The sequence below is a fragment of the Hyla sarda genome, chromosome 5, assembly GCF_029499605.1.
Source record: "Hyla sarda isolate aHylSar1 chromosome 5, aHylSar1.hap1, whole genome shotgun sequence".
Taxonomy (NCBI): Eukaryota; Metazoa; Chordata; class Amphibia; order Anura; family Hylidae; genus Hyla; species Hyla sarda.
Genome location: NC_079193.1, coordinates 271,240,933 through 271,261,109, shown reverse-complemented (window position 1 = coordinate 271,261,109; position 20,177 = coordinate 271,240,933). Strand labels below are relative to the sequence as shown.

General features: G+C 41.2%; 1 protein-coding gene across 2 annotated transcripts in view; it reads left to right on the top strand.

The window, feature by feature from the left end:
- The window catches only part of LAMA3 (laminin subunit alpha 3), a 241,209-nt gene that overhangs the window by 67,320 nt on the left and 153,712 nt on the right, over positions 1–20,177 (top strand). For both annotated transcript variants that reach the window (XM_056521739.1, XM_056521738.1), the window contains exons 9-16: positions 1,209–1,299; positions 7,947–8,078; positions 11,885–11,953; positions 12,288–12,425; positions 13,721–13,855; positions 15,807–15,941; positions 16,557–16,694; positions 19,965–20,011. In XM_056521739.1, the coding sequence (XP_056377714.1) occupies positions 1,209–1,299; positions 7,947–8,078; positions 11,885–11,953; positions 12,288–12,425; positions 13,721–13,855; positions 15,807–15,941; positions 16,557–16,694; positions 19,965–20,011 (885 nt within the window). The remainder of the gene's footprint in view (positions 1–1,208; positions 1,300–7,946; positions 8,079–11,884; positions 11,954–12,287; positions 12,426–13,720; positions 13,856–15,806; positions 15,942–16,556; positions 16,695–19,964; positions 20,012–20,177) is intronic.

Here is a 20,177-nt window from a genome sequence, read left to right as displayed (position 1 = left end):
GCCCCCCCCATAGCGACGCCACTGCCACCACTGACCAGCCCCAACAGCCTATATAAACATCTCCCTGTCATATACATGTACACATATATATCTTTATCAGGACATTTAAGGAGAAATGAGGCGTATTTACAGCATGTTGCCTTGTGCTGAACAATGCCACAGGAAGAGGAGCAGACAGAGAATGAATATCAGGTCCTGAAGTTTTACTAACTGCAGAGAAATAGCTATGTACTAAAATATACTGAAACAGCTCGGGCGGGGAACTGACAGGAGTGATGTGGGAGGGGAGTAGGCAGCGTTGGAGGGCTGTGATGGAGAGCTGAGGGAAAGCAATGCATTCTGGAAATTGTAGTACTGAGCAGCTGCTCAACCAAGAAGTTGTGAGAGGACATGACAAGGAAAAGATTACATAGCCACAAAGCAAATAGATTTTAGTTAATTTCAGAACTGGGGCAGACAGGTAAGCAATACTTTATGCTTTTGCAGCATTTTTTTTTTGTTGTTGAATTGATATCAGAGTACCCCTTTAAAAAACGCATGTATTGGAAATACCAGTCCCATATTTTAACTTCCACATAGTTTAACTTCCCATATTTTAACTTCCACATAGTTAGTAAGCGCTCGGTACTTGATCTTGCATTTCTGGAGTCACCTTTCATATTCTAGGTTAATTTGCATGGGGCAGAAATTCTGGTGCCATGTCATCAATACACACATGGGGACACCATTCACCTTGGGAACCTAAATATTGTCACCCACTCCCTCACTGCACTGTTGGCTGTTTTTCATGAATGACATGGGATCTAAAGCTTGCAAAATAAAAAAATTTCTGATTTAATAAATGTATTATACTATAATGTGTTTTAGGAATAAGATTTTTTTTTAACACTATACTGGTTATTTTTGCCTTAGAGGAAAAGTATCTGACTTTTTGCGTGAAATGTTTTTTTTCCATAGAATCTTGAACACTAGACAATTTTTTTATTGTATAGCGGGGTTGTGACCTTTTTGCAGAACAAGCTGACAACACAAAGTATGTGTTATGGTGCAGCTAGGACATCCGTACCTAAAACTATTCTTAAAAGGGAAAATACTTCACAGAAATGGTTTTGGATATTTCCATTATTACATTTACTAAGATTATGATAAAATTAGCATTTTCTAAACTGTAGTTTGATGTCTTTTTTGTTTTGTTTTCTCACTCATAGCATAACACAGCAGGTATAAATTGTGAGAAGTGTGCTGTAGGATATTATAGGCCTTATGGAGTCCCTAAAGAAGCTCCACATGGCTGCATACGTAAGTCTTTTATGATTTTTTTTTTATGTCTTTACATCTATAAAATGCATATCTTTTGTCTAGAAGATGTTGCTATTTTATGTATCAGGAGTCATTTTATTAGATGTCTGTACTTTTTGCAACGTGTATTTTGTGACGTGTATTTGCATATAGTTTCCTTCTATTTGCCTGAAAAAGTAGAAATAGTAGAAACATGTCAGGTTTAATAAAAGCCTATCATTTTCAGTATAAGGATACGTTCACACGTGTGTATTTTCTGCTGCAGATCTCCTGCATATATTCTTTAGCAGATTTTGCTGCCCATTGACTTCAATAGGTAGTAAAATCTGCTACAGCAAATCTGCAGTAGAAAATATGCATGTGTGAACGCACCCTCAAAGTTGGAGAACAAATGGAAGTAGCTGCAAGAGGGGGGCATGGTCTGCAGGTGATGTGAGCGGTCGCATGCTGCATCTTCCCAGGCCAGCGCTTCACTGTGGCCTTGACAGGTTAGTGCAGGAGCCACTGCGGGGGGCGCCCGCAGCACTATCCACTGGACTGTCAGCTCCCTCCTCCATCACAGAGCACACCATGAGGGACATATACTCTGCGGTCCTGGCCCTGGGAGCTGATACTGGCTCTATTAAGAAGGAAGTGTCTTTAATACGGCATGATCTCTGCCGCACGAATGAGCAAAGAGATTTGGCTCATGTTGTGCACAATGTTTCTTTGCTGATTGCCAAGTCGGATGACTTAGAAAACTGTCTCCGACGGAATAACCTCAGACTCATTGGTGTCCCTGAACAGGCTCAGGGGCAAGCCATGGGAGACTTCTTTGAATCATGGCTCATAACTAAATTTTGGAAAGATACCCTGTCTCCACAATTTGCTGTGGAGCGGGTGCAGAGGGTGCCCTCCCTTCATTTCAAGGACAGAGACACCATATTACACTCTGCCTGTGATTTCTCCAATGAGCTGCAGAAGAAAGGAGCTCAATTTCTGGACATTAAGGGGCGACTCAGGACACTCAGTGTTGTTTATTCCATGCTCTACCCTGCCAAATTACATCCCCCAAATAAGCTCTACAATGACTGGATGCCAAATAAGCTCAAATCCGCCGTGCACCTGAGGACGCCTGATCCCTGTGGTTCTCTCCTATGGTCACCTTACTCCCGGGACACTCTGCTGTCTTGCCTTCCTGGGCCAGATGTTTACATTTTCCTACTGTTGGTTCCTGTTTTTGACTATTTTCTCCGGGATGTTATGGATGGTGCAACCTCGGACTTGTGGTTACTATCCTATGCTGGGGGACATTTTTGATATTGCGGCCTAATTCCTGTCAGTCCGCTAGCAGGATGTTTGAAGCATACCCACCTGTGGAATACCGTTTGCTCTGGCAATATATTAATGGACCCCTGCAGTTCTTTATTTATTGGTTTGTCTATCCGTTTGTGCTTTCCTATTGTTTTTCTTTTTTAGTGTTTTTTTTTCTTACCATGCGCAGTTCCTTCATTTGCTGTTGCCCATAATGTATGCTCCGCCTCTACCTATGGTCCTGGGGAGACACTGTGAGTTGCCTGGGGGATGCCAATAAGGGCTGCGCGATCTTTCAGCAGCTAAAGGACTTTCATCCAGGCATTTTCTGCCTCATGGAGACACATCTTATCCCTGACTCAGTGTCCTTCGACGCTCTTGGGTGTCCCAGGCCTTTCACTCCACATATTCCACCCATGCACGGGGAGTGTCCATTCTGGTCCATAGGGCAGTTCCCTTTGTATGTCTCTCCTCCCATATAGATCCGGGGGGGGGGGGGGGGGGGGCGCTACATTTGTTTGCACTACACTATTTTTAGTGTACAGGTTATCCTTGTAGCGATCTATATTCTTCCTCCCTACTCTAGTGAAATCCTTAAGAAAGTGTTTTCTGTCCTCTCTGCATTGCATCTGCAATTAGTAGGATTCGGAACCCTACTACCCGCCATTATTCCTGCTATACTAGTTCCCACAGGACCCTTTCCCATATTATCTTAGAACTAGGTACTTACTCCTTACTGCCCTTAGTGGGGGACCTGGAATATCTTCCCTGTAGTATTTCTGACCATTCCCCTATTCATCTGAGATTGTCCTGGGGGGTTCTTTCCGTTCCCTGGTTACAGCTAGTTGACCTGGGGGGTGACATGGACCAGGCTCTCCGAGATTACTTTCTCTTTAAGGTACTTCCTCAGTGTCTATGATATGGGAGGCGATGAAGGCGTATGTAAGGGGACTGTACATTCAGAAAATTGGCCGACATAAGACTAAATCTAGGGAGTTGACTGTGACCCACTAACGTAGGGTGCTTGAGACGGAGGCATCATATGTGGCAGACCCTTCCACTGTGGCTGCAGTGCATTGGAGGGAGGCGCAATCCCTTTTGCAGGATCACCTACTCCATGTAGCTGACAATAAGTTTTTTTTCACCAAGCAATCCTTCTTTCAGGAGGGTTAGAGTGCTGGCCACATGTTGGCTACTTTTGTCCGGCCACAGTCGGGTTCTCTATATATAACCAAATTGACTAGCTCTACTGGGGATCTTCAACAAGCTGACTCTGACATTCTGTGTTGTCTTCATGACTTTTATAGGGACCTGTATACCAGTAGACTCTCCTCTATTAGCCCTGCTGACTTGGACACTTATGTTGCTGACATTTCTCTACCCACCCTTTCCCCGGATCAGGTACGGTACCTAGACAAGCCTTTTAAGATTGAGGACCTGGAGCTGGCTCTCCTGTCTTTGGCTAACTAGAGGGCTCCGGGGGTGGATGGTCTGCCGGCGGAGTTCTTTAAGAGGCACAGTGATGTATTACTTCCTCAGTTGTTGGAGGTCTTTGAGGATGCCCTTACTGTAGGGGAATTACTTCCCTCTATGAGAAACCCGGACAGGACCAGAGACTGCTGGACTCTTATCGCCCCATCTCGCACCTAAAGTCTGACGTTAAGTTGCCAGCTTGGGTGTTAGCAAATAGACTGTCCTAAGTAGTTACGGATTTAATTCACTCTGACCAACCGAGCTTTATGCCCAATCGGTCCACCTCCCATAAATTAAGACATCTACCTCTTAATATCCAGTCCTTAATATCCAGTCCTCACTCGACGCTGCAAAGGCTTTCGACAGCGTTGAGTGGGAATTCTTGTGGGCTTTCATGTGCTGGATGGGCTTTGGGTCATGAGATAATGGGGGTCTCTCCGATGGTTTTGCCCTTTGTCGGGGGATGTGGCAGGGATGCCCCCTATCACCATTGCTCTTCGCCATAGCGATTGAGCCCCTGGTCTCCCTGCTTCGCTCCTGACCGGATATTAGGGTTTTCCCTTGGCATGATGGTGAGGAACGTGTCTCCCTCTACACAGATGACATGTTGCTGTACACGAGTGACTACGATTCCTTGATTGGCCCTATCATGTCCATTTATAATTACTTTTGCTGGGTATTCCAGTCTCACTATCATTTGGGGTAAATCTGTTGTCATGCTCATTTCCCCCTCTTTGCAGTCTCCTCCGCTACCCCCTACCCCTTTACAGTTGGTGACCCACTTTAAGTATTTGGGAGTGATGGTTACTGCGCCACTGAAGGATTATATTTCTGATAATTTACTACCTTTGTTTAGCCAGTTTTAGAGGAAAATTGATGCGTGGTCCCGTCTACCCCTCACGGTTGTAGCCCGTTGTAACTTGATCAAAATGATTTTGATGCCACAGCTACTTTATGTTCTCCACAACTCCCCGATATAGATAACAGTTATTTATTTTAGACGTGTCAGTAGTCTTTTCCGATCCCTTATCTGGAAAGTGGGTTGTGCTCGAATTCGGTTAGAGACGCTCCAGCATGGTAAGCTGGATGGAGGACTAGCTGTCCCTAATCCCTATGTCTATTTCTTAGCTTCCCAGCTGCAACATCTGAAGGGCTGGGGGGAGGTTGGTGGTTGTGGAGTTTCTGGGGGGCTGGTGGAGTGGCTCACCGGGGAGTCTCCTCCTTTGGGTGCTCATGAGCTGGGCTCCTGTCTAGGCTCTGCTCGCTTGCTCCCAACGGTTTCTTTGATGCTTCGGTTGTGGGGATTTCAGAATTCATTGTTATAGATGTCGGGTTTTACTCCCTTTACTCCGTTATGGAAAAACCCCCACTTCCCTAAGATTTTCCTACTGGAGGTTTTCTCAGCCTGGGTGATGGCGGGTATATGTAATTTGACTGATGTACTGGGTGATGATTCCATCCTGCCCTTTCCTGACCTTCAGACTAAGTTTGATATTTCTCATAGGGTCTTTTACCAATATCTGCAGATGCGGCATGCGCTGGACCGGCAGATGGGTGGGGTACCATTGACAATCTCTACTCATTCCCTCTTGCAAGATATTGGAAAGGGGCTATATCCCTGGCTTATCATACTCTTCTGTACATGCATGTCTCTACATATCCTTAGATGTTTAGGGTCAAATGGATGTATGAAGTTGGCCCCCTTACTGATGAACAGTGGACTGATTTGCTTAATACTGTCCCACTCCTTTCTCTTAGTGAACCAAATCGTCTGTCCCAGTTATATTTGATACACAGAGTGTATAGGACCCCAGTCTTTTTGCATAAAATTGGATGGCGACCTGACTCGACATGTTCCAGATGTTCTATGGATGAGGCGGGACTATTACACATGTTTTGGGGCTGCAGGGAGTTGGAGGGATACTGGTGGGGAGTTTTAAATTTGCTCTGGGATGTTTACTCTATCCCCCTCCTACTGGCTCCTACAGTGTGCATACTGGATGATGCTTATGTGGATGATTATGTCCAATTGGGAATCCAGCGTTTATTATGCCAGGCACGTAAAACTATTGTGTCGCACTGGACTCATTCAGCACCTCCCACACTGCAGGAATTTATCAATAGAATGAATGCCGTGATTAGGCTGGAGCGGAGGGTTTACCTTAAAAGGAATGCTATGGCTAAATTTGAACGTATATGGGGACATTGGCTGGATACCCCAGGGCTGCCCACCTCTGTTCTTCTTCAAATATGTGGGGGCCCTCTACAGGCTTTCTTTACTGCTGGACGTAGTTAGTTTTCCTACTACTCACCTTACGTACTTGTCTTGTGTTCTTAATTTTCGTCCCCCTCCTTCCCCTTGTCTCCTCTCCTTGTGTGGTCCTCTTTTCGCCTCTCCCCCCATCGCCCCTCTTCTTGTCTCTCCCCCCGTGCAACTGTTCTCCTCTTATTTCCCCCTCCTTTTTTCTTTCCTCCCTATTCTCCTCTCTCCCTGCGTGAAGTTGGTGTGCCCCAGTGTACTACCTGTAGTAATGGTGTCTCCCTATGGGAAACTTGAATATATTTTTTTCTTTTGTGTACTATCACTATGGGCATAATGCTTGGAGTCGTTTGGGAACTGCCTACACATGGTCTTCTGTTTGTATGGTTTATTGTTCTATTGCATATTTCCATGTATCCTCAGTGTATTTTTTTGCGCACACTGTTGGTATATCTCATTGTCCGACGCTGTCAATTATACTTTGAGAAGCTGTATCCTTCTGTCTTATACATTGTGCCACCTGTTTGTTCGTTTTTGTTTTAAATGAAAAAAGTTTACTAAAAAGGATCTGATTAAAAAGAAAAACGAAGTAGCTGTAGGAAAAATAGCTGTTTGATGGTACAGTATAATATATAGGATTAGCATGAGAGAACTTTAGTCCTTTTGTGACCTTCCGTTGTTATTCCTTCAAGTAATATTTACATCCTGACCAAAGTTTTTCTACAAAACATTGCCCACAAAACTTCACACTTGCTCTGCCGGCTTGCTTGCTCTTTTCCCATAGAGCATCATGCACTTAACCGTCCAACAACATGATTCATCAGACCAGACCACCATCTTCTACTGCTCCATCATCCAGCTCTGATTCTCATGTGCCAATTTGAGACATTTTTGGCAATGGACATGGGTCAGTAGCATGGTGCGATCTGCGGGAACCTAGCCCAATATGCAGAATATGAGGATGCATTGTGTGTTTTTACACCGTTCCATCCTAACCAGCATTAAGTTTTTCTTTGATTTGTGCTATTGTACATCTCCTGGGGATTTGGAGCTGACCTTTGCAATGACCCATTTGCAGCCGTGACCCTGTCACTTGTTCACTGGTTGTTCTTTCTTGGACCACTTATAATTGGTACTAACCACTGACTATCGATAAAACCCCACAAGGCCTGCCAGGAATACTCTGACCCAGTGATCCAGCCATTACAATTTGTCCCTTGCCAAAGCCACTCGTATTTCTTGCTTTCAGCACTTCAACTTCTAAGACTGAATGTTTACTTGCTGCCTAATATATCCCGTCCCTCGACAAGCATCATTGTCACATGTTAGTCATTCTTATTCACGTAACCTGTCAGTGTTTTTAATGTTATGGGTGATCCCTGTGGTATGATGATTACTTTCTAAGTCTTGTTTCATTTTGAGTGTAGGAGAATCACTTTAGCATTTTTTTCTCACCTATCATTACTTTATAATGTTGTTTGTCCTTCCTATCCTCTTTTAGGTAGATGTCTTATGTGGCCTTAGTGTAGTATAGTTATATAACTTTTATAATATGTATCTATTAACATGTCAATGAAGATTACTCCCTCATTACAATTACTTCATCCTTGATATTCCCAAGCTTGCAGCTGTAACCTTGAACATTCAAATGGATGTGAGGAAGAGTCAGGAAGGTGTTACTGCAAGCCCAACTTCAGTGGAAACAGCTGTGAGAGGTGTGCAGAAGGCTACTATGGTTACCCAGTCTGTCTGCGTAAGTACTAAAATAAAGAATTGGCTTCTCCTGTTATTTTTGTATAACAGTTTACAAAAAAAATAAAAACACAATAAAATGCAAACCCTAACATGTTCAGAATGCTAGAGTGATGGTGTAGTTTTCTAGTTTTATTTTTAGGGACCAATGTAAACAGGAAAATGCATATGTTTGTGTGCAATTCTACATGTAGAAGGAAAAGACAGAAAAAAATTTGGGGCACCATCCAAGGTCTCTTGGGGCCAAGATCTCTACTTGGTGAAGGGGTCCAGGATAGCTACTGGCACAGAGTCCCTGGGTAGCCTGGACCCCTTTCCCAAAAGGTTGAGGATGCTGGGTGTGCTAATACAAGGACCAAGATCTTTATGGAGGGGAAAAGGCCTAAGCTGTAGGGGCCAAATTTTCTTTTGGGAGAGGGAGCACAATCTATGAAGGGCAAGGGGCTCTGTAGGAATAAAGGGCTTAATCTGTGAGGTTTCAGGCACCATCTAACAAGGGTCGATATGTCTGGAGGGAGAAGGAAACATGTATACAGATGCAGCTGTATCTAACCAGACAGGCACCTTCTGCTCTGTGCACTGGTGCCATCTTGAATTCCAGTGCAGATGTGTTCTTAGCATTTCCCCATTGAAGATTGGTTATTATGAGAGCCCTCTTAAGGGCTGTAAGGGAAGGTAGTGGAGTCCTCTTAAAGAAGCGTCATTTTAGTCCATGATTAAACAAGATTTGGTGGCCAGGTACCTTTATATGTGGCTAGCCCATGCAAGAACAAGCCACATCTCTACTGTAAAAATCTTTGAAGTAAATTACTTCATCGTAGTTGAATATAATGGAGCAAGTTATGCTTACACAGATTTAATCTAATGGCATAACATGTACATGAATGTCACCATTTCCCTGTGTAAATACAAAAAAAACTACAGTGATTTTGAAACAAAAATATCTATTATATTGGCATAATATACACGCTTTTAACCACTCCATAGTAGTTGTTTTGCTTTCTATGGAGTTGAGAGGCTCCCAGGATTCTGGCAGACAATGCAAATTAGAAAAAGGGGTCTTATTTTTTTTTATAACTGTTTTTTTATTAAAGAATTTTTCTTTAAAACAGAAAAAGGGGTCTTAATCAGCTTATCTGGTCACTACGATTACCAACATTGTAGAACAGTGTTTCCCAACCAGGGTGCCTCCAGCTGTTGCTAAACTACAACTCCCTGCATGCCCAGACAGCCAAAGGCTGTCCGGGCATGCTGGTAGTTGTAATTTTGCAACAGCTAGAGGAACCCTGGTTGGGAAACACTGTTGTAGATAGTAAGAAATGAGTGCAGAATTTGCCACTAGTGCCCGTTTTTTGTTTACTTCTGATGATGAATGAAACCTGAGTATTTGGCCACAAGGGATAAAAGTGGCGACAATTATATAAGGTAGAACAGTGTATCTAGATCTTAGGATCGCTGGCTTGCATTATGATGTGCTTCTTGTGACTGCTGCAGGAGTGCTGAACGAAACCAGAACCTGATGTAAATATTGATAATGACACAGTGTTTGATATCAGGGAGGAATAGAAAGGTAACATGAAACTGCATGAATCATTCTCCGAATATAACCTTTAAAGAACAAAACAATATATGAGGATGGTTAAGCTGAACTGCAAGATTGCTTATCAAGATTTACTGCACAACCACTGTTTCATAGTATGTCAGTATGAAAAGTAGAGAAAGCTAAAATGCTGCGTACCACTGATATATAGCAGCGTTTACCACTAAGAGCTGCAGGAACTGTTGGATAGCTGTTCTGGTATAAAAGTCTACATTTCCTGGAGCTGATGGTGGTTGCCAAACTTATCTTTCAGTCAAGTGTCAAGGAGGCAGAGCCAAGCACCTCAAGTGCCATAGCTTGGCATTCCTTCTCGCTTGTTCTCAACTTCCTTAATTGTCACCCAGAGCCCTGTACATCAGTGAAGGAGGGTCTGGGAAATGTGCCACACTGTGACACTTGAGGAGCTTAACACAACCTCCTTGACTATTGTCAGCTTGACAGATTCCCTTGAAAGTTTTTTTCCAGAATAAAATAAGAATTTTTAGATAGCTAAACACTACACCTTCTCTATGTTTCTAATATTTTATTCTTAAGAATTTTTAAACAGCTAAACACTACACCTTCTCTATGTTTCTAATACTTTATTCTTAAAGGAAATCTGTCATCAGTGTGACCTGCACTAACCTGTCAGTACATACAGGTAGTGTAGGTGAAACGGATGACAACGATACTTACCTGGTCTCGTTTAGTGCTGTGGTTCTCCTGCTATCCTCTTCAGTCTCTTCCTCTCCAAGCCTAACTTGGAGCATGGGCAGAGCTTAGCGACATCACTTCTGGTTTTCTCTATTGGGTCCCGCTGCTAGCAAACAGCAGCAATGACGTCACTAAGCTCCGCCCATGCTCCAAGGTGGGGCCCAGAGCAGAAGATACTAAAGCGGTTAGCCAGAGAACCACAGCATGGAATTGGACCAGGTAAGTATCGTTGTCATCAGCGTCAAATGCACTACCTGTCTGTAGCCACAGGTTAGTGCAGGTGACACTGATGACAGATTTTCTTTAATTCTCTATCCCCCAAAGAAAATGGAAACCTGATGGATACATTATAGATCAGTGGGATCTCTGTCAGGACACATCTGTCAGGTGACAACCAATCAGGCATGGCTTCTCTAAGAGAGTACCTAAGGACCAGAACCTTTTATATGAGCAGATAGGTTTCCAATATGAGCATTAGTAAACTATGTATAAGTCAATCTGCTCTTGTTGAAAGGACCATTTAGACAGACCAATAATAGGAAATAAATGTCCACTGAAACATTTGTGTAGCAGCTTGCTTCTATCATTTTAAGCAGAAATTCCTGCCATCAAATGATGATTTATGGGCCTGCAGGATTAGCTGACAAGGAATAAATTCCTTGTTCATCAGCTAATGGCCATGCTATTTACACAGGGTAATAATCGACCAGCTTAGCTGGTAATTGCCCCATTTTGAAGTCCCTTTAGGAAATATGCAAATGACCATACTATATCTTCTTCTTATAAAGAGCTGCAATGGAGTTGTCGTAGATGGACTTTAGGCCTCTTCTTTATCTCCATATGCCTCTTAGTTTTTGGTCCGATTTTTTTCGATTTTGTACAAATCGTACACAAAAATATTGTGACATGCTTTATGAACACTGCTTCTAGGTGGAATATCTCCTTACACGTAGTTTAGGGAATCTGTCAGCGCTATATCATGCTCAGTGCTTCAGACATGGGTAGATAGCTTGTAGGGAGATATAACAAATTATACTCTTAGCTGATAAATGTCTATAAAGTTATAAAATCATGTTTTACTTCCAAGCTGAAATGTCATAGAGAGGGTGCTGAGCTCCAGCACTGAGCCTTGTACATCAGCCATGCAGAGCATGGAGGTGTGGTAGAGGGAGGTGGCTTGCATGCCTCAGGCAGCACTTCCTCTATAACACTTGAGCTAGTATTATTTGTATTATCCCTTTGTATGCCTATGTATGCCGCACTAAGCATGATATAGAACTGTCAGATTCCCTTTAAAGGGAACATATCATATGTCAACAGGGCCATCCCAAGACTTCTGCCTGCCCTACCAGCTTTGACTGATAGATCTTTTTCTGTTTGGCTATAGGAAAGATCTATCTGTCAAGATTGGTGAAACAGGCAGAAGGGTGTGAATGTATTTGTTGCTCTTTTTCTTTCAAAATAATTGTGCTCAGCTATATGTGGGAATTGATACATTACATTTTTTCCTTTAGGAATTCCTTTTTATCCTGTTCCTACCACATCATGGATTCCTGTGAAACCGACAGCTGGAAATATAAAAGGCAAGAAATTAGCATTTTCAGTAAAACTTTAATGTACAACTAAAACAAAGTAAGGAAATTTGCCAAGGTTGGGATATGGCATTGCTGATCTACTACTACACAAACAACTGCTACAACTGTTAAATACAGTCATGCTTGCTGCATACATTTCTAATATTGAATCCAGGGCTGGTTTTAGGGAATAGGAAATTGGGTAACTGCCCAGTGCCATATTACCTAGGATATGGATTACCCCCAAATTTGAAAATTGAACTTTAGTATTATATGAGAACTGTATGTCAGAGGTCCGTGGGTTTTCCCAGTATTCTGTATACATTGTTGTTTCTTCTCATAGGTTGCAGTTGTACAGGAGCTGGAGCATTGAGTCAAAATTGTGATACATTGACTGGACAGTGTCCTTGTCGTGTAGGATACCGAGGAACAGCTTGTGATAAATGTTCTCCTGGATACTTCCATTACCCATTCTGTCAAGGTAAATCTACAGATAGAAAACTGAACTTGGGATCATTACACAGCAATAAATATAATAGCTGATAGAATAAATAATTATTCCTGTAGGTTTTCCTTAATTGGAACCCCATTGATCTACGGTGTTTGTGCGGAAGTACACAGTACAGCCTAGTGACTCTTAAGGGGGAAGCGGAGGGGACTAGCGCACATAGGGAAAGGACTTACTGGTGAAGGGGCAAAAATGTGCTGGCTGGCTGTAGCACACCCGACGGGCTCTAAAGCCTATTTTAAATATATTTTTGAACTCTGATATCTCTGTGCTTGATGGGTCAATAATCTAACAAAAGCCTTATACAGCCATGACCTTACTTTATACCCTAAAAACCTGCTGACAGGTCTGCTTTACGGGGTAGGAACTGGAGGATGAGTAGAGACAGTGCAGAATGCTTCTCACCTAGAAGAATTATAATTTATTGTCCCTTGTGGACAACTGTAATATCTTTCTGTGCAGAAGCCCCAAATATCTAAATGTTCATTGTATGTAAAAAAAAGAGTCATTTTACAATGATGTATGACATCCTTAAAAAAAACTTACATTCTTATCTTTCATAATGAAAACTTTATTACAGTATAAAAAGTAGAATTTTTTATTTTCAATAAGATTCAATGTAAAACTGTGTCCAAGGTGTGAGTCAGGCAGTAAATAGTGTTGTATTGTCCAAAGGTTATTTAACTTTTCATGATCTTGTACTGTGGCCTATTTCTGGGTGTGAATACCTTTGCAGATTACTTGTAAGCATTTGATTTGTAGATAACTATAGAGACTCTTTCTTACAATAGTAAATTAAATGACATTATTAATAAATTCTAAATAGTAAGAAAATATTGGTCCAGATTTATGTCTAAGCCAAAAATGTGTCTAATTGGCCCATAACAACCAATCACAGTTCAGCTTTCACTTTACCAGAGCTCATTAAGATATTAAAGCTAAGATGTGATCTGTTATTATGAGCAAATAAGACACATTTTTATCTCAGACTGATTAATATAGGCCGATATATATATATATATATATATATATATATATATATATAATCCACTGAGATTCCTTTAGAGGGTGTGATGCATTATTTGTCTGGCATGTTTTCCTCTCTGTTCTTCCAACTTTATAATGATTGATTTATTATTTTAGTAGAATGGACATCGTTTTGCATGGAATTCCTTTATTGTTGGTATTGTAGTTAATTTCCTGTCAGTGTCATAGGAATAGTATGTGATTTATTCATGGTATAAAGGCCATTTCCTTTTATTGTTTAGGGTGTGATTGCAATCCTGGTGGCGTGCTCCCTGGGGTATGCAGTCCTACAGGAAGGTGCCTATGCAAGCTCAGAGTTGAGGGGGCACGTTGTGACCAGTGCCGGCCAGGCTACCATTCATTTCCAAGCTGCAAAGGTTAGTTATATCTTGACTATTTTATAATGTAGGAGCAGAGCAGCACATCTAACTTGAAGATGCTTGGTTGTTTAAGGTGCAACATTTCAGCTGCCCATGCAGCTCATGCTCAATAAAGGCTACATGGGCAGCTGGAACGTTGCACCTTCAACACATAATGGAATAAAGCTACCCTTGTACTGCAGCTTTACTAGGACTGCGATGGAATACAGTGGTCCCTCAACATACAATGGTAATCCGTTCCAAATGAACCATCGTTTGTTGAAACCATCGTATGTTGAGGGATCCGTGCAATGTAAAGTATAGGACAGTGGTCTACAACCTGCGGACCTCCAGATGTTGCAAAACTATAACACCCAGCATGCCCGGACAGCCAACGGCTGTCCGGGCATGCTGGGAGTTGTAGTTTTGCAACATCTGGAGGTCCGCAGGTTGAAGACCACTGGTATTGGAGGTTATACTCACGTGTCCCTGCCGCTCTGGACCGTCACCGCTGCCCTGGATGTCGCCTTCCATCGCTGTTGCCGCGTCCCTGGGGTGTCCCCGATGCTCCGGCAAGGCCTCTGCTTCCCCGGCATCCTCGCTCTCCTTCGCCGCCATCACGTCTCTACGCACGCCGCTCCTATTGGATGACGTGATGGCGTGCGCAGCGACGTGATGACGACGATGGAGAGCACCGACGATACAGGGGATCCCGAAGAGGTGATCGTCAGCGGGGCACTGTAAACGGCTATCCGGTGGCAGCTGAAGCAGTCTGCGCTGCCGGATAGCCGTTTATGCGATTGCCCCGACATACAAAAGCATCGTATGTTGATGCTGCCTTCAACATGTGATGGCCTCTGAGAGGCCATTGTATGTTGAAATGATCGTATGTCGGGGCCATCGTAGGTCGGGGGGTCACTGTACTAGACCCAGCTCCTACCAAATGTATGGGGTGCTGTGACCCCTTCACTCACCTAATCTATGAGGAGGGGATTATAGTCATAGCACCTATATGATATTGGTTTCTTTTTCAAATGGTAATGTCTAATGTTTGTGGTAAAAATTGGCATACAGTGTGGAGCCATCAATACCAAAGCCCTGGAAAACACCTTTAGGGTAGGGTCACACGTGCCGTACTTTGCTCCATATTTTGCTGTGTATTTTCTGCAGCTGATTTTGCTACCCATTGATTTCAGTGGGTAGGAAAATATGCAGTAGCAAATATTCAGCAACATTCGGCACATGTGATCCTATTGTTTAATGAAGTTCTTATGTTAAACATGTTTTTTAAGTGTTTTTATATATTTTTTTTTTTCTATTTTCTAACTATATTTTGAAATAATCCTGAAATCTTGCATTTTCAGTCTGGTCACTAGGCCTAAATCTAAGCTTAGACTTCCTGTTCTATCTGTGATGATAAGGAGGAGGATGCTGGGAAGTGATCTGTACAGAATTACAGTAAAAGGTGTCACCAGTGTATAGAGAAGACATGATCTTCAGAAAAGCTGAAGCTCAGAGCTCAGCCTCCCTCTCCCTGTGCAATGGCCTTTTCAAAGGTGACAGATTACACATTTCCCATTTATACGAATAGGACAATTTTCATCAATTGTTGCCTAATTGTTGCCTAAGTCCATGGAACCTGCAATAAAGCAGATCTCTAAAAGCTGTTAGATATAGTTCAGACAAGATGGCTGCTCTCATAATAATTCACAAAAATACTTAACTTAAAAACTCCAATTAGAAAATGGAAACAGATAAAAAAATAAAAATAAAAAAAAAGGAACAAGTTTCAGTATCTGTCTCTAATAAGAAAAAAAATAAAATAAAAAAGCTAGGCATGGCATTCCCTTTAAGGTACAGTATAACTCAGTTTTCCTATGGAAAACCATAGGTAACATATTGCCGTGCCTTAGGTGCTTTGCTAAATTCAGCAGTGGTTCATTTTAGGTTTATTTATTTTTTCCACTAGAATGTGACTGCGATATGAATGGTGCCACAGACCCTTCATGTGGACTTAATGGAGAATGCCTTTGTCGCCCTAACTTTTCCGGACATACATGTAATGAATGTGCACCAAATTTTTACAACTATCCCATCTGTGAGGGTAAGTATAGCACAACATCATAATGTTTGTTCCAGGTTAAACCCCCCCAAAGGACGAGGGGGCACTCCCTCCGTCTGGAGAAGAAAAAGTTTAGTCTCAAGGGGCGACACGCCTTCTTTACCGTGAGGACTGTGAATTTATGGAACGGTCTACCTCAGGAACTTGTCACAGCAGGAACAATTAACAGCTTTAAAACAGGATTAGATACATTCATGGAACAAAATAACATTAATGCTTATGAAGAAATATAAAATCCCATCCCTTCCCCAATATCGCGCCACACCCCTACCCCTTAATTCCCTAGTTGAACTTGATGGACATATGTCTTTTTTCGACCGTACTAACTATGTAACTATGTAACTATGTGGGAGGCCTAGCTAAACTACATCATGGAATAACTCTGGTATCGCAGCATAGCACATTGAGCTGAGTTAGGGTATAAAGTAACGGTATGTCTATGTAGGACATGTAAATTTATTTACATTTTTTTAAATGACAGTAAAACTCTAGTACTGCAAATTAATTTATAGAAAAAAATCAGAACATTATAGCTTTAAAAAATGTTTCTGTACTACATACTTTACAGCCATTTTGTGTGTATCGTCTCTTATACAGCTTGTCAGTGTTCTCCTCAAGGCTCTTATCAGAGCACATGTGACCCTATTACTGGACAGTGTGAGTGTCGACAAGGGGTAACTGGGCAGAGGTGTGACAGGTGCTCAACTGGATTAGACAACTACCCAAATTGCCAAGGTACGTTCATTTTTTTTAATAAAAAGCTTATGGTGAGATATTGCATTACATGAGCCACAAAAGAAAGAGTTATACAATTTCTAATTTACTTGATTTAATCTTGTATTTGTGCAGCGACACAGCGGCCGCATAATTACGGAAACTCTGTACCACTCACCCGACAGAGTACCCGTAATCCTTTTCTGTTGCCGCCGTGTCGCTACTATTGAAATCTCAGTGCCAGTTCTCTGCAGAGCTTACCCGGCGGGCACATAACTGTGTACTCCAGCGCTTCGCAGCCGGCTAGCATTGCTAATCCGGATAACTTGTTCTGATACTATTACAGTTGGTGCATTAAATTGCTGCTTATACCATCTATTCACCATAACAAGTGTCAGTATTAAATGTCCCAGACAAACTGTTATAGAGCGCTCGGGACTACATCTGCCTGCAGCATATCGGGCGACACGCTTTACTGTGTTGAGCTCTTTAACCTCTTAATGAGGCAGGACGTAAATGTACGTCCTGGTGAGGTGGTACTTAACGCACCAGGACGTACATTTACGTCCTATACTTGACCGCGAGCATCGGGTTATGCGCCGTGTGCGTAAATATCCGAACTATTAAAATATAATGTTAATTATCCCGTATGGTGAACAGCGTGAACGTAAAAAAAAAAAAAGTCCAAAATTGCTGCTTTTTTAGAACATTTGATTCCAAATATAATTGATAAAAAATGTATTAAAAGTTTTATATATGCAAATGTGGTATCAAAAAAAATTACAGATCCCGGCGCAAAAAATTAGCCCTCATACCGCCACTTATGCTGAAAAATAAAAAAAAGTAATAGGTCAGCAAAATAGAGGGATTTTAAACGCACTAATTTGGTTAAAAAGTTAGCGATTTTTTTAAGCGGTATAATATCAGAAAAGTATGTAATCATGGGTATCATTTTAATCGTATTGACCCACAGAATAAAGAGAACCTTCCAAAATTTGCTAAATTGTGGTTTTCTTATCAATTTCCCCACACAAATAGTATTTTTTTGGTTGCACCATACATTTTATGGTAAAATGATGGATGTCATTACAAAGGACAACTGGTCGCGCAAAAAAAAAAACCCTCATACTAGTCTGTGGATGAAAATATAAAAGAGTTATGATTTTTAAAAGGCGAGGAGGAAAAAATGAAAACGTAAAAATTAAATTGTCTGAGTCCTTAAGGCCCAAATGGGCTGAGTCCTTAAGGGGTTAAGGACAACTAACTTTTTCACACTTTGTGATACTTTAAGATTATTTTTATTTTATTATTTTTCAAACTTTTTAATACTTTAAGATTATTTTTATGTAGTCAGAGAGGATTGCAAGGATTCTGTAACCTCTCTGCTATTGTTAATCATCATTACCATTGTATTTAATAAATGTATTATTGATATATTGTACATGATTATATCTTGGGCATGAGCATATAGTTATTACACATTTGCAGCATTATTAATACTATCTAACACCAACCCGTGAATAATCAGGCATTAGTCATTTTACATACCATATACATATCCCAATTCTGGTTATAATCACTAACTATTTGCATTCATTAAGTTTTAAACAATAACACATTACTAGTGAACATGACCTGTCTTCTACAGACTATTTCGTCCTTGAGAACTTGTCACCCCTTTTAGAAATTTCTTGACTGTATTTTGTTGGGTTTTTGAGGATATTACCCAGACAAAGTTCTCGGACATAATACAGATTGAGTATCCCCATTTTTTCCATCGCCGATCATCCATATCTCCTCTGTAGTCATATGGAATCATAATATTTGGATATTGGTCAGATCTTTACAGAATGGTAACATAGATGGATGCAGAATAATATTCATAGGAGAGGTCAGAGGAGTAATAGAGCAATCACAACGTAATGGAGTGAGATTGTGATATAGGCTGCCAGTGTTTTAGTAGTCTGTGGCTGTTGGGTTTAGAGTTTTGTAACACTTGTAGAGCCAGAAGATTTAAACCACAGTTCTAAACTATAAAATGATTATATATCGTTTTCCCTTTGTCCAGCATCTTACAATTCCCTTAAACAAACAAACATGTTCTGGGTATTTTACTTTTATAGACATTGTAACTTACTTTACAAACCAGGCCCCTTGGCGTGTTTCCCCTGGTGGGTCAGACATCTGGGCTTCCATCCAGTGCTCTTACTATTAAATTATTTGATTTTCTTCTTCCCAGCTATTAATTAGGAGATGCAATGTGTGACGTTTTATTCAGCTTTGAGATACAGTCCCAAAGAAAACAACCAACAGACAAAGAACGTTCTTGAGCTCAGTGCTGACTGTTTTATAAGACAGAGATCTGTAGAGATTGTTAATCTAGTCGGATTTATTACAAGCGTGTTGTAAACCATCATGGCAGGCCCCTTTGTTATACAGACCAGCTGGGCTTAGCTGACTGTTCTTCTGATATACTTGGATTGATTCCACCAGTTTACGGACCCTATTGTTTCACACGTTCCATGAAGGCTGATGCACTTGGGTATTTACCAATGTATGGCAACTGTTATATAAGGGGTATCCTTTAATGTCTTCTACCAAATGTTATTAGATGTTGTAAGAACAGCCAAAATGTATGCTGTTTTTTTTTTTTTCCCTAAAAGAATGGAAAATGACTTGTGGCTTTGTCATGGTAATACAACATAAAGTATACCCTTTTAACTTTTAGAGTAAATTATGGGTGTTTCTCAGACTCCTTCTCAGATCCACTCGTAATGGTTACCAGGATACAGTGGGGCATAGTATATTGAGTGTATACTGTATCAGTATAGATTATTAGGAGAAACCTAACTATGTCCGATCGGCTATTGTTATGGTTACACAGTGTACAAAATACAGTATGCTGCTGAACTAGCCTACAATCTTCAAAAAAATCTTCTTTTAAATCAATAAATGATTGGCTGTTTGGCAACTTGGATCTCCGCTGACCAGAGAAGCAAAGGTGCTTACTGATTTACTTGCCATAAAGCCATAAATGCTGCTTGGTTCTTCTGTATGGCACCCTTTACCCCCAAAAAGCTTGTGTAGGCCTTTATATCAACAGAAGAGCATATAATAATAATAATTAGTAATTTGGCCATGTGTAAAAATGATGTTTATATTATGTTTAAGCCTTCTGACTTTTGCTACTAGACACCTAATGATTGTTGGTGTTTTTTTACTGGATGTCGCCGCTGACATATGAATATGTTTGATGTATACCCTGTGATTTATTTCTTTTTATTATTATAGATGTTAATGGAGAGTGCGATCCTGCAGGGACCCTTTCCTCACAAGCAGTAAGTGCTCTTTTAATCTTTTGTCTGACTGACTTGTTTATTCAGCAGGACATTAAGCATTAAGGGGCTTGTCTCATGTAGGGTATATACACATCATAGAGGGGGATGGTCCTGCTCTGGTGGACTTGATCCATTTATATATTACATTGTAACATTTTCCCTGTAG